Source organism: Ambystoma mexicanum, chromosome 6q (genome assembly GCF_040938575.1).
Source record: "Ambystoma mexicanum isolate Mex_15411 chromosome 6q, UKY_AmexF1_1, whole genome shotgun sequence".
NCBI lineage: Eukaryota > Metazoa > Chordata > Amphibia > Caudata > Ambystomatidae > Ambystoma > Ambystoma mexicanum.
This window is the reverse complement of record NC_090937.1, coordinates 743828190-743841950: the sequence shown is the minus strand read 5'-3', so window position 1 is coordinate 743841950 and position 13761 is coordinate 743828190. Positions and strand designations below refer to the sequence as shown.

The following is a 13761-nucleotide window of genomic DNA, read 5'->3' as shown; positions in this document are numbered from 1 at the left end:
TTTGTGGTGCTTTGCAAGTATTTCTAGAATGAGTAATTTGTAGGGGGAACTTATTATTGGTAAGAAAATAATACTGGTCTTTGCTAATATTCTTTCTGCTGGATCAGTCTAGTCTCCCATAAATTTCCCCATCGCCCTACCAACCAACCGCTCAAAATGGAATGGCCATATCCTATTGCAGTTTTGCATTTCCTCATCCACGAGTGCGAGGAAAAATTGGGGTAAGTTAGGTCATGGGGCACTTCTAGATATACGCATCACCCATAATGTCATACTTGGGGTCATGAGCCGGTCAGATAGCAAAGCGAGTAGAATGCTCGCTTTGACATCCGTGCAGAGCCTGCCGATGCAGGTTCGAAACCCGGCAGGGCCCAATTCAGCCTTTCATCCTTGCGAGGTCGATTAACACACACCGTGGGTAATAATAAGCAGCGTTCAGATGCCTCACGGTTCGTAGCGCTATATAAATGCAAATTATCATCATCAGGAGGCTGATGAAGCCATGAAGAGCCGACATAGAACTCCAGTCCTCCATCTGGTGGCTGAAATCTAAAAATGTTTCCAAAACTAGATTTGCACCTGCAGGATATTTCAAAGAAAAGCAATCTGTGGGAATAATTACTAATCGATCAGAAAGAATATTACCAAAGGTAAATTATTTTTTCTCCTCTCGGCAAACCTGCTCTGTTGGTGGCCCAAATGCCAGTCTTGTGAAATTAAAGTACATTTCAAAGGTGATATGAAGCCCTTCCTTGTTTGGTATTCCTGATAGTTGTAGGCACTGTCAGGTAGCACATGATAGTAAGACTTTGTTTATTGCTTTATATTTGGCCAGGACCCTTAATTGAGAGGTTAGTTTATAACGTATTCGCTATCATCAACTCGATTGTCCTCTTTTTGTTTACTTCCAGAAGCTTCAGACTCTCATCTACAACTGCATTAATCCACAAAGATAGCTTCTGCATTTATGAAGAACTAAGCCTTATTCCCATAGTGCTTGTGATACCATTCTAATTTGATATCATCAAATCAGAGAACTCCTTCTGCAGCATCGGAACCCAATTTGTTTACCCTATAGGTAATGGTGTTCTTTAGTGTTCTTTAGGTAATCAGACAGCAGAATTAATGGGATTTTCTGGGTTATGAGCACTCCAAACAGCTCTGTACTAAGGTAGTCGACAATGCAGCTAGGGTCATAGCCTGAGGAAAATAGCTTACTCCAGGGTCATAGAGATTAATGTTTCCTTTGTTGATTTACCTTCGTGGATGTGGTTAGTTTTACGGCCAGTACTAGTGTCATTACTGATGCTGATAACGGATAATATTCTGAAAAATCATGAACTATATCCTAAGATTTTGGGGGATTTCTTTGAATCTCCCAACTGATCTTTAAGGAATCCTGGATTCTCACCCTTTGCTGATTGCATTCATACTATGCCTTAATCACATTTAGGTAAGTCTGCCTACAGATGTCCAAAGTGGGTTCTTGCCTGCCATGAAGGTATGAAATAGGACACCTGCTATAGGTGCTGTCTGTATTCTTCTGTGTTGACACACTGAGTCCTGTGAGGGGTCCGGAATGTGAGACTCAGGACTGCATTGAGTTTTCTCAGAATTTGCAATTTTATTATGTACAAAATAACAACAACATTTCTAACTAAACCTACTCTACCAGGGATTCCCTAAGATCTAAGGGAAAACATAACATAAATACAATATAAATAAAAGGTTACCAAAACACCCTGTGTCTTGGATGACCTTTCGTGGTCCTGGGCAGATCTTGCTCTCCCAAGAATGTCCAAAGTCCATTTTCTCCAACTAACAGTCTCAACAAAAGTTTTAAAAAGTAACAAGGAAATAAAAAGTTCACACAAATAAAATCCACTGTTCAAAGTCCCTTCTTTATTTGATAAAATACCTCCTTTACAGTTCCACACAGAATTAACAGCACCAATGGAGTTTCTTGGATGACTTCTTTCCAGGAAAGAACACATGAATTCGGCAAAAGTTTCTTCTCTCACTTTGCCAACAACTGCTTCACTCCTGGATTCTGCAGTGTCTTTTATACAATTGTCAGAATGTTCTTGCTTGAGATTTACTCTTCTCTCAACCAACTTCCTTCCACAATGTAACTGTGAGAACAGCTCCCTTGACCCCACAGGTAACTTCAACAAAATTGACAACCACAGTCCGGTTACTGCTACTACGACTTCTTGATATGCTGCTTCAATGGCAATTTCCAAAAGTAGGCATTACTATAAGACATCTTCTACCTCCACAGGCTGGCAAGGCACTCTTCTTTCTATATCCACGGAAAGGGCAGCCTCTTTGCCTGTCTTGCAGCTACCATAGATTCTGCTTCACTTTGGTGAACAATTACCCAGCTCCCTTCCCCAGCTTTATGCACACCTGTTCTTCAGTGGCTGTGCCACTCTCCCAACTTTGGATGTAGACTTTTGGGTATCAACACTTTCATCAACTTCAAAACCGCCAGTTTACCGTTCTTTTGTGCATGGGATTTGCCTTTCATAGAGATCCCTCTATGGGCTTGGCCACTGCTTGTTCTATCTTCGACTTCTACTACGTCTTTCTTTTATTGCTTTAACCTTTGGTGTGTTGCAAGGTAAATGTTCACAATGGAAACCAAAATTAGATGCACAGAATCACGTTTTAATATTGAACTGCCACTTCAAATAAAGAATTGTTCCCACCTTTTTGTCAGCACTCCTCCTCCAAGTCACAGAGAAACATTGTCTCATGCGCGCGGTCCCTTTAACAATACATGCAACTCTTCAAGAAAGTCAGTTTAGCTTTTTCTTTGGCTACCGGCAGCGTTCCCCGTGCTACTCCGAGATACGCGACAGTTTGGCAGCATAGTATTACTGCTCCTCGGGAAAGAAAGGCTTTTCATCACACACAAGTTTTTCAGGTAAGCGCGTGCTATTTTCCCATTATTAAAAGACTTCCCACTTCTACGGTTGATTCTCACTTGCTCAGAACTCGAAGCGAGTACAATTGAAAGCTGGCTACAGTTACCGGCAAGGAACATCTGCTTCTTAGGAGTACAGAGCTTCCTTTTCTGACTCCCAATTATAAAGGATGCGGGCTGCGGCGGCTTCCTGGCTTTGCTGCTGCTCCTGCTACTACTATGGACACTCCTGGGATCCACACCTCTCCACTGCATGGGTTTCTGCAATCCAACCTCATTAAGGGAGAGCTTCCCACTCTCCAGTTTCCCTCGGCTGTACTCTGCACAAGGGCCTTAGGAACAACTACAACTTCAGCTCAGCACACACAACAATGAGGTGCACTGTTAAAGACTGCTTGCTGCTTTCTTTTCTCTCCATTGCTGCCACCGCTCTTTAAGGTTTGTGAGCACAGGACCAACTCAGAGTTTACAGTTGGAATTTGCCCATCTACTCCGCTGTCCCTGTTATGGTCACACTTCCTTGTGTTCTTCTGGTGAAGTGCTCTGCTTCCTCTGCTCCTATGCTTTCGGACCTTCCAGCTCCTGCCCATGCTTCTTTATGCTGTTTCTCTCTCAGGCAGCCTTTTAGGCCCCTCAAGTTGGCTGATTAGATTCATGTCACGGCTCTTAGGCTTATTTGCCTCACCTTGTTCAGAGTCATTAGGCTTGCCTGCTGGCTTGGAGTACTGCCTGCCTCTTTAGCCCTCTTAGTCTTCACAGTCCCTGCAGAATTCTGAGATGTGTCATTTGAATTAGAACTCATCCCGGTCTGTTCCCCCCCCCCCCCCGTGATGTCACCGCCAACCCCCCACTGAAGGAAGCCAGTCAAGCCTTTACGACAGGCTCAGTAAGATCTTCTCCAAACAGGGATCAGTCTCCCATCTATGGAACAGCAAGCACGCTTCCGCAACAAAAGATAACCACATAACCACATCAACACGTGCTCGCCCCACTCACCTGTATACCTATCAATAACCTCTACTTGATTCAAAACACCCATAACACGCATTATCTTATCCTATCGAATACAGTTTAGACCAATGCAGAAATTCGGACCAGCTGTTCACATCTGACTCTTTTGACTATCCTACTCCTCTGACAACTTGGCATGTCACTCATTCTCTCAAAGGATAACTACAGGTAGCTGCCAGGGACCGCCCGACCGACCTTCGCAACGGCTAAAAATGCACAGACGCATTTTAGAAATCTTTAGTTCACCTCATACATCTCCGACTATGGTCTTCCGAAGGGTGTTCAATTCCACAGTGTTTCGAGACCATACCAATGGCAGTAGGCACTATACAAGTGACTTATTACATAAGCAAAGTAGTTGAATGTTATTTGCTACACTATTTTCAAGCAAGAGACTGGACAAGGGGGCTGCTTTATACTAGAGAAAGCATCCTTTTGAAGCCCTTTAAAGAGGAGCGTCTTAATATTTATCAAGAGATTAACTACTCTATTGCAGTCATTCTTGATAATTTCCATGTACATAACTGTGATAATAAGTTGGGAACAAAAGTCCCGAAATACATTAAGTGGGATTCTATAGCTGAAGCCCACAGCAAGAGAGTGGGAAATTCCATAAGAGATAACTTCAATAGCAGGTTGGTAGTCTCTTTAAGCATAACTTTAGGCCATGGGTTATAAACCAGTGAGATCCGGCCATTGGGAAACTGCTTTCTGGAACATGAATGCCTTAATTCCGTTCCTCAATTGTAGAGGTCTTTCAACATTTCTCAACCTCTCTGGGGAGTGTTGCCAGGGATGTCATTTCACCAAAATGCCAGGGGTAGCGGAAGTGACATCACATGACCTTTGCCCTCCGATGACATCACAGGAAGTGATGTGATTTGACCCCCCACCTCAGTGACATCACAGGAAGTAATGGAACACGACCTTTCACCCCTTGACAAAACAGGAAGAGACATCACATATTGTTCCTAAGTACACTACAAAAAATATGGTTGCGATATCACTATGTTATACACATTTCATATAAGAATAGATCACCATATGTATCATTAATATCAGTGTGTATAGGACCATATTACTGTGAATTCAAGCAGACGTCCAAGGCCAAATGATGATGTTATATAGGATTTTCGCTTAAGCGCTTTATATATGATATGGTATTTGTATTTGTAACGCGCCTATACACAAGTGTAGATCAAATATACATTCAATATCACCCAACCTTTGTTGGTACTCAATAATCGACCTCAGAACGGTGAAAGGCTGAGTTGAGGTGTTTAAGAACAGGCTAAATCAGTGACTCGCCACCTGATGTGTGCCTGGAAATAAACCATTGAGTATAGCAATTATTGGATAGAATTCCAGAAAGACACATTGTGTTATTCCTATTCTTTCTTGAGTCACTGCTCAAAGTAATACACCTGTGGAACCCTGTTTTATTTTTAAGAGTCCTGCACAAGAAGTCCGCCACTTCAAAAATGAAGAGCCACGTGACACTGGCCACAACCCAGGAGCTTACATTGTTTTTTAAGTTAAAAAAAAGTACAAAAAAAATATTTTTTTTCTTGGGGTAGCAAGGGAGACCTCAGGGGTCGCAAGTGCGACTCATGGTGACCCCCAAATTATGTCCCTGAGTGTTGCCTAAAGCTATGGCCGATGTGCGCATACGTTGCCATTCCATTAATTTTATTTGGCCTTAGTATGCCCAGAATGCCAGTATCGGCTCGTCTGAGTGATCTGGCGGAGTTTATCTCAACATGTATTTAGGGCCAAAATTCCATTAGGCTCTGTGAATCATACAAAGCATTTTAAAAGTCTCACTCTCGGGCGGGCTGTCTACTTCAGCACCAGTTGAAGTTACTTTAAAGTAAACTTTAAAGATAAACAATGTTTACGTTTTCCAAACAGCTGCCTGGCAACGAACGCCCTGACTATGCCCATCCTGCGTCGCAAATCGAGAAGATTGATAATTTGACTAGGGGGTTCTATGCGTTCTTTTAGATATCCTTCATCCCACAGGTGAATGCAAAGTCTTTTTTGAGCATCTGCCTAGATTCCCTGCTATTTGGCATACTTCACTTGGATGACCATGCCATGTGGAAAGACATTAGGGTCAGCCACGCTTCATATCGTATCTCTGATTTGCTGTCACTGAGAGATATGTTGTTGCTAGGCATTGAGTCTTGGATCATAGGTATGACGTTATGTTGTCTTTTAAATTAGTTGACATCCAACCGACTCTAAATATATTTGAAATGTTACTGGTTATTCTTAAAATACCTACTCTTGATTCTACACTGCTTCATTTTTCATCCTATCTCTCTTCTTCTTACTTTTTTATACAAACTGTTGGAATGTGTGCTTTATTCTAAAAGCTCGTCCTACCTTGACTCTTGAGTCTCATATCCCCTTTCTTCAATCTAGTTTTTGACCTTCCCACATGACAAACAGCTCTTTTTCATGTCACAAATGTCCTTACTTCCTCCCGTTACGCCAGGTTAGCCTTACTTCTTCTTATATTGGATTTACCTGGGGCATTTGACACGTGGACTATTCTATTTTGTTTTTCTTTGTTCTTTCTGAATCTCTTGTGCGCTTGTTTCCTAGTTCCCATCCTATTGCTCTGATCACTCTTACTCTATATCATAGTCTCCCTTACAATATAGGGTTCCCATAAGCTCCCTCCTTGGGCCTCTTCTGTTTACTTCCCTCCTATTCCCTTGTCTTCCAATGATCATCCTTTCCTGGAGTGCGCTTTCTTTGCAAAAGGCACAAAGATCTACCTTTCTTTTCCTTTTAGTTCTCTTTACTTTTTTATTTATTGGGTTTAGCTGGCCATTCGTTTTTAGTTTCCCATTCCCTCTCGCTAAATTCATTGAAGACTGTGCTGCTTTTCCTTCCCCTATAACTGCCCCCCTTTGCCTACTAGCAATTACTTATCTCACTCTTTTTCTCGTCTTCTGCATGCAATCTTTCTGTTATTGCAACACGCTCGTCTTGGAAGCAAGATGACGCGGAGCAACACAGGTTCGGTCCCCGGGTCCATGCTTAGAAACCTCTGGGTATTAAGCACGTTATAAATAACCCATTACAGTTACAATTCCCTCTCCTTTTATTATTCGCATCCCTCCTGTTTCTTCGAGTCACACTCACATTTTTAATATCTGCAAAATTTTATTTTCTTACTTTTTCAACAACTAATATTCTTGTTTCTCTAATTCTCTCCCGAATTGACTTGTTCTACCCTTCTTCTGTGTTCCCTACTTATGTTCTTGTTCTTTTGAACTTGATTTTTTGCTCGGTTATTTTTTTGAAATTTCAACTTTTGCCTAGCTCCTCTATTTCTGCTTCTTTATCCTCTTTACCTGGCTTGCTATTTCTGCTCACTTTCAATTTAGTTTTCGTTGTATTGTTTTTTTAAGTGACTGCATTGGCTTGCTCCCTTCTATCTTTGTCTCTTATTTTGGTGTCTAAATCACCTTGCTCCTTTCGTTCATCATTCTTATTTTTGCTAACAGTGGAGCATCCTCTTTCTGCCCAGTCCCAAGTTTTTTCCCCTTTTTTGCCTCTAAACTCAGGAACACTTTACCTTTTTTCTCTGCACTCAATTTCTGTTTTTGCTTCCTTTTGCTTTATTTTTTAAAGCTTACCTTATTTCCTCTTTTTAATTTTGATTGTTCCTTCATGATGATACCACCTTGTTTTATCCATGTATTCTTTGTATGACTTGGGTAAATTATGCACATCACTTGGGCACAAGTAATTTATAAATCCAAATGAATAATTAAATAAATTGGGGAGTATAAAATAAGAAAAGGAGAAGAGTGTTCCCATATAGATATTGAAAAGGCATAGGTAATAATTGTGTGGCACCCCTTATTTCTGGCGTAGTGGAATGCCAGCAAACTGGGTTGAGTTATTATTGACTCGAATGTAGTGAGAGTGACTTAATACGCATGTGTTGGTGAAATAGCCCTAAAATGCCATAACTACAGGCCAGGGAGATATGCCCCTGAGTAAAAGGCCGGTGCTGGAGTACATGCAAAAAGAGGCCTTTGCCCAAACACAAAGGAGCACATGTAGGCATCTAAGCCTAGGGATGCCTGAAAATATTCCTTGCTGCACATGAGGGGGAAGACCTCATGATACTGTTGAGAAAGGTCTGGACAAGATGAGACTCCCTTGGCAAAAACTGGCAACATTCACATGTACATAAAATAACCAGATTGTGTGCAAATTTGCACTGCAGAATGGAGTTTTGTACTTGTGTTCTCTTGGGCGAGAAAATACTGTAGTGTCGCACAGTCATCAAAGTTTGTGATTCACAAAAAAAATTTAATGTCTGAATATGCTGGCATCTGTGGCGTAATCTGATGAGAAAGGGTATTTATCAAAACATGAGATTTCCAGGTACAGAAGCCAGACCCCACCCTCTGCATTTGTCATATGATTGATGGGGTATCCTCCTCTCTCTGCTCAAATCACTCGCCTATTCTCGGAACCTACCAGCTTGCAGAGATGGAGGGAACCCTTGACCACTGTCCTATCAGTTGTGCGAGCAACATGAAACAGCAGTGATGTCATTTGGCTTATACATAGGTTACTCCTCCTCAACTGGAGATTCTCTCTACAAAATCTGAGATGCAGCTGACTGAAGACCTGGAGTTATACTTGCAGAAATTGGACCTAGTCCGGGAGTGAAGCAGGGACCTGGAGTAACTGGTTGGGAGAACAGAGTGAGGCCTTAATTGATCCCTTTGATGGTCCTGGCAGTGTAGCCCTGGCGCCATTGATGAGTATAGAGTCCTTTTTCTTCTGTAAGTATAGATCTCCACAGCCATAGATTAAACAAGTCCTATCTATTTAAGCACTAACCTTGAGTGTTTCCCTAAGGAGAGATCCTCTATTCTATCTGTTGGTTAAATATAGTCATGTTTCTATTGAAAAGTATTTTGTCTGTGCATTCAAGGCATTTTTCCTATGGAACAAAATCATCCCTTGTGTACCTGTTGATTATAGGTATCTTTTTCCCCTGAAAAGTCCTTTGTTTGTTTGCATAGTTAAGTTATTTCCCTAGTATTTTGCTTAGTAAATCAATTAATTCCCCCATTGAAATTCATGGAGCACGATTGTTGCAATTTGAAATCAACCGTCTTGTGCACTGTGTTATTTAATTGTTATAGTCATTAAAGTGTTGCCCCAAAAGAATTATTCCCATTATCAACTAAAACCGAATTTGTATATGTGTCAAATTGTGAGTTTAAAAACAAATCCCCATTTGCATCTGTCATAATAAACACAAACTGTTGTTCCCACTGTGATAATCTCTTTGCCCCAAAACATACCTGAGAGTTGCACCTGTAATTTTCACTGAAAACCGTGGTTCCTATCTGCCTTTCTCATTGTTGAGAGCCCGTGTGTCAGTTCCAGCTTAAGTTGGGGGGGGGGGGATTTCTAATTTACTTTTTCCAAATATTTCTTTTCATCCTTTAAACAGTGATTTTCCTAGAGCATTCCCCCTTATTCTTTGAGATTCCAAGCTCAGATTTTGCATTGCCTTTCCTTCATTTTTTAGAGCGTGCCCGTCATTTTCAGCTCCAGGGAAATTTCATGTGGTTTCAATTTTCGTTTTTCTGAAAATGTCTTTTATCCTTTGAAAACTCATTTTCCTCTTCTAGCCTTCTTCCTCCATCAGACCCTGCTCGCTGATTTTGAATTGAATTCCCATTATTTTTTTGATTTTCTTTCTCATGTGTTGCCTGTGTTAAATGGGAATTCCAATGTGTGCTAGCTAGTGGGTTTAGAAGCCCTCTTTGTTCTATAGTGTAAGCAGCCCAAAGTACCCTTGTGTGCTGTCCCATAGCATTAATATTAAATCATTGAAAACTCAGTTTGCCATTGTCAGGGGAGCGCTTAACCCTCTTGCAATCTGTTGAGGGAATTTATTTGGCATTGCTTTTCACAACACCAATTGGGTGTGGCATTGAAGTCTATCTTAACCTGGCTATGTTTTATAAGCCTGTCCATTGTGTCGCCACAATTTTAGTGACTGCTGTAAACTGTTGTTCAGTTTGAATATTAAAATAATACATTAATAAAGTATTCATTGACAACACAACGGCCTGGTTCCTGGTCTGTTGGGAGAAAGGGTGCTGGTGGAGGTTTGGTGTGAGACGGGTTGGAGGCCTCCTTAAAAACCATTTGGGGATTGTAAATATAAAAAGGTTTAATTGTGCACCCACCCTGCCAGGGGAAAAAGGTCCCTGACTTGCTTGTGCGGCATAATATATCGTGACACCCAGCACCTTTCACACTTGATTCTGACTGATTTGTTTCGTGTACAGCACTCTGGGCCTGATGTACGTACATAAGCCCATCATTAGTTTACAGGGAAATGAATCATATTTCACATACAATGACACATCACATGCCTTCAGAGAGCACCACCTTCCCAAAACCACCCTTTCTTCCAGCAAAGATGTCAAAGACTGCTGATCTCAGGTTGAAGTACCATGAATGTGCATTACTTTTCAACTGTTATAGATGACACCATACAAGAAGCTGTTTCATGTGTCCAATGATGTGCGTATCCATGATAAAATGAGGGAAAATAAGTCGTTTTGTTTTTATAGTTTGAATGTTCTTTTATGAAATGTATAACATGTGATTTCAAGTTTTTGTAATGACTTGCTCCTCTCCTCGGGCAGGTTGCTTTTCCATTTACCGTCGTGTCTTATTATTTCAACAGGTCGTTCATACAATGATGTCAATCAGTATCCTGTGTTTCCCTGGGTTATAACCAACTATGAATCCGAAGAGCTGGATCTTACTCTCCCAAGCAATTTCAGAGATTTGTCTAAGGTACTCTTATTGGAGCTGTCATTTAGGCTCTTGCCTTTTGTCGCATCAGCATGTTCTATTTTTGACAGCTCTTTGAAAAATATGGTCCTTCAGAATGCATAGCATTGTCGTTTCCAGTACGCCCTAGCCAGGATAATAGTTTTTCTACCTGTAACATAATTTTACATCCATTTTATAAAACTGTAAGTTTGTTGTGCATGCTGTCGCTATGAAGAATAGACTTACCAAACACGTGCTACAGGTGGACTTCAGTGTGTATGATGAGATTCAATATACTTGCAGGTTGCAACACATATGTAAACAGAGCTGAAGTATTTCAGATGGATTTCAAATGACACATACATAAATATACTTCTCATTTTGTTCATTTTTAGTTTACCTTTATTAATGCCTTATGTTGCAGCTATTGACAAGGGCAGTTCTGTAGGCTGATATGTAGTCCGCGTATAGGTATTTGCCAGGAATTGGTGTTGAATACCCAGATGCTTGCACCATTTGGCAGCTATTGTCCTACACCTAGGCAGTACCACTATTTGTCAGGTATTCTCATGTCATTCTAGACATATCCAGTAGCAGTTATTGTTACGACATTGCCAATCAGGGGCCCACATACTCTCATGTTATCTGAATGTTTCTATCAAAAGCCCAGATACTCGACCATTAACAGATAGTGACATCAAAACCATCGATAACTTGCACCACAGCCACTCAACTGGTCAGTTTTGTACACCGTTGACAAGTATATAGCTGGTTAGCTTAGTGGGGCCTCGTTCCATTGCACCCACTTAGCACAATAAGGTCCAATATTTTCATGGACATTTAGTACATAAGAGCCAGATTCACGTTTGACATTTGTGCTTGATTTCATTAACCACAATTGAGTCAGATTCTGTTATGCCTCCTTCGCACTACAATAATAGGGTTTATTATGGCCACTTTGAACAGTATGGCTAGATACTATTATGGACATTTGTGACAGGATGGACAGAATTTGATTATAAGCAACTAGCACAGCAGTCCTGGCTTGTGCTAACACCATATAGCACAGCAGTGGCAGATTCTATAATGTCCAATTAGCACAGAGAGACCAGAGGACGTTATTCCCCGTGAGTATGGTAAGGCCAGATTAAATTGTTAAAACAGTGGGTGTCAATTTACATTGAGAGTAGTTTGCTCACATTCAGTTATGCCCAGTCACTACAGTAAGGGGAAATTGTGTACATTTAAGTAGATTCTAATATTCCCAGTTAACAGAACAAGGGTAGATTCGAATATACCCATTTGGCACAGTAATGATAATTAGGTGTTATTTATGTAGCGCCTTTATCCAAAGTGCTTTACAGAGCACATAGTTACATACAATATCACCCAACCGAAAATGGTACTCATTTATCGACCTCAGAAGGATGAAAGGCTGAGTTGGCCTTGCCAGGATTCGAATCTGCGACCTGCAGATCACACTCAGATCGCAGCAGCGAGCGCTCAACCCGCTGAGCTATCTTACCACCAGGAAGACCACATTCTGATTTAACCTGTTTATCTAGGAAGGACACACTTTAGAAATGTGCCCGTACTGTGATAACCAGACATGCTGGTGTTCCTGGTTAGCATAGTGTGGCTAGAGGAGCTGGCCATGTAAGAAGAGAGCCCTTGCTTTCCTTTGGTTGTGTGTGTGTTGGGCTGCAGCATTGTAACCTGCCTATCTACCCGAGCTGTCAGAATGCTGCCCCTTCTGTCAAAAGCACACATAGTTTAATAAGGGTGGAGCAGGCAGTAGGGGTGTGTTCAAGATTTGGCAAAGTTCCTGACTAACGTGGGCTGTATGAATGCAAAGGGCATGCCCGTGGGAGAATGGCCTGACATGGGGAAAGTGGTGGGCTGAAACTGGGCTAGAGGTCTTTTTTATATGGAGGGGGCAAAGAGATGTTTAGTTGGGGAGCATCAGAGGTATACGAGGCATGGCCTTATTCCGTTTAGATGGGACTTCGAAGGATACATTGATGGCAAGGGCATTTTAAAAAATATGGTAAGAAGGTTAGGAGGAGGAAGGACGGATGCTGTGACTGATGGGAAGAGAGCACCAACGCTGTAACCCCCTCCTGCTGCTCAGCAACAGAAGGTTACAGCGTTCCCTCTTTCCTCTGCCTCGGTGTGGGCTGCATTCATCCAATCAGTATTGACATTTTTACCCTTAGCCCTGGAAGACGCGTGGCCAAGTATAAAACACCCAATAGTGAGTAAACTGATACAGTGCAGGATGGAAACATCAACCCAAAGTGTTGTATTCTTGCACAAATGGATACAGCTTCCCCAAAGCGTTGTTTAGGTCACCAAGTGGCCACGTTTCAAGCAGAACTAAAAACATTGGAAACCTGAACAATTAATGAAAAATGTACCCCTGGTCGTTCATTACTTAAAGTATTCATGGAATAATCTATTTACACAAAGTAAAAGTTAATCACTAACAGTGTCTCGTGCGCTGGTAATTCCTAAGCATCTTTCCTCTAGGCGTGCCTGGAATACCCAGAATATCTCGGCTGCAGGTCCTGGGACATAAGCAACTCTTGCACAGAAAAGGTTGAAAACTTACATGGTAGCCCTCTGTTCTTGCACACCGGACAGCCTCCTGCCTCCTTTTGTACTTGCCCCAAATCTTCTTAAAGGACACGTCCTCACAAACTGAAATATTGGTTGACATGCCCTTAGCTCTGATGCGAAACCCCATGTCTCAATGAGTGACCTCTGCTTGAGGGGAGTGCTCAAATTGCCCAACCCCGCTCCCTTCTTTCCCCCCCCTTATTCCCCCCACACTGCAGTTCACACTTGACAATAACTGGGTCCCACGTGAAAAGGTGCAAGGTGCAAACAGAGGCAGTATTAAGCACTCAGATAAACATGGCCACCGAGCCGAGATTTTAAGGTCTTCTAAGAAAGGAAGGAATTGAAAAAAGGCAGCC

General features: G+C 41.7%; 1 protein-coding gene across 3 annotated transcripts in view; it reads left to right on the top strand.

Annotated features, from left to right (window-relative positions):
• LRBA (LPS responsive beige-like anchor protein) overlaps positions 1-13761 on the top strand; it is a 3444508-nt gene that overhangs the window by 2675682 nt on the left and 755065 nt on the right. For all 3 annotated transcript variants that reach the window (XM_069631262.1, XM_069631261.1, XM_069631263.1), the window contains exon 44: positions 10692-10804. In XM_069631262.1, coding sequence (XP_069487363.1) covers positions 10692-10804 — 113 coding nt within the window. The remainder of the gene's footprint in view (positions 1-10691; positions 10805-13761) is intronic.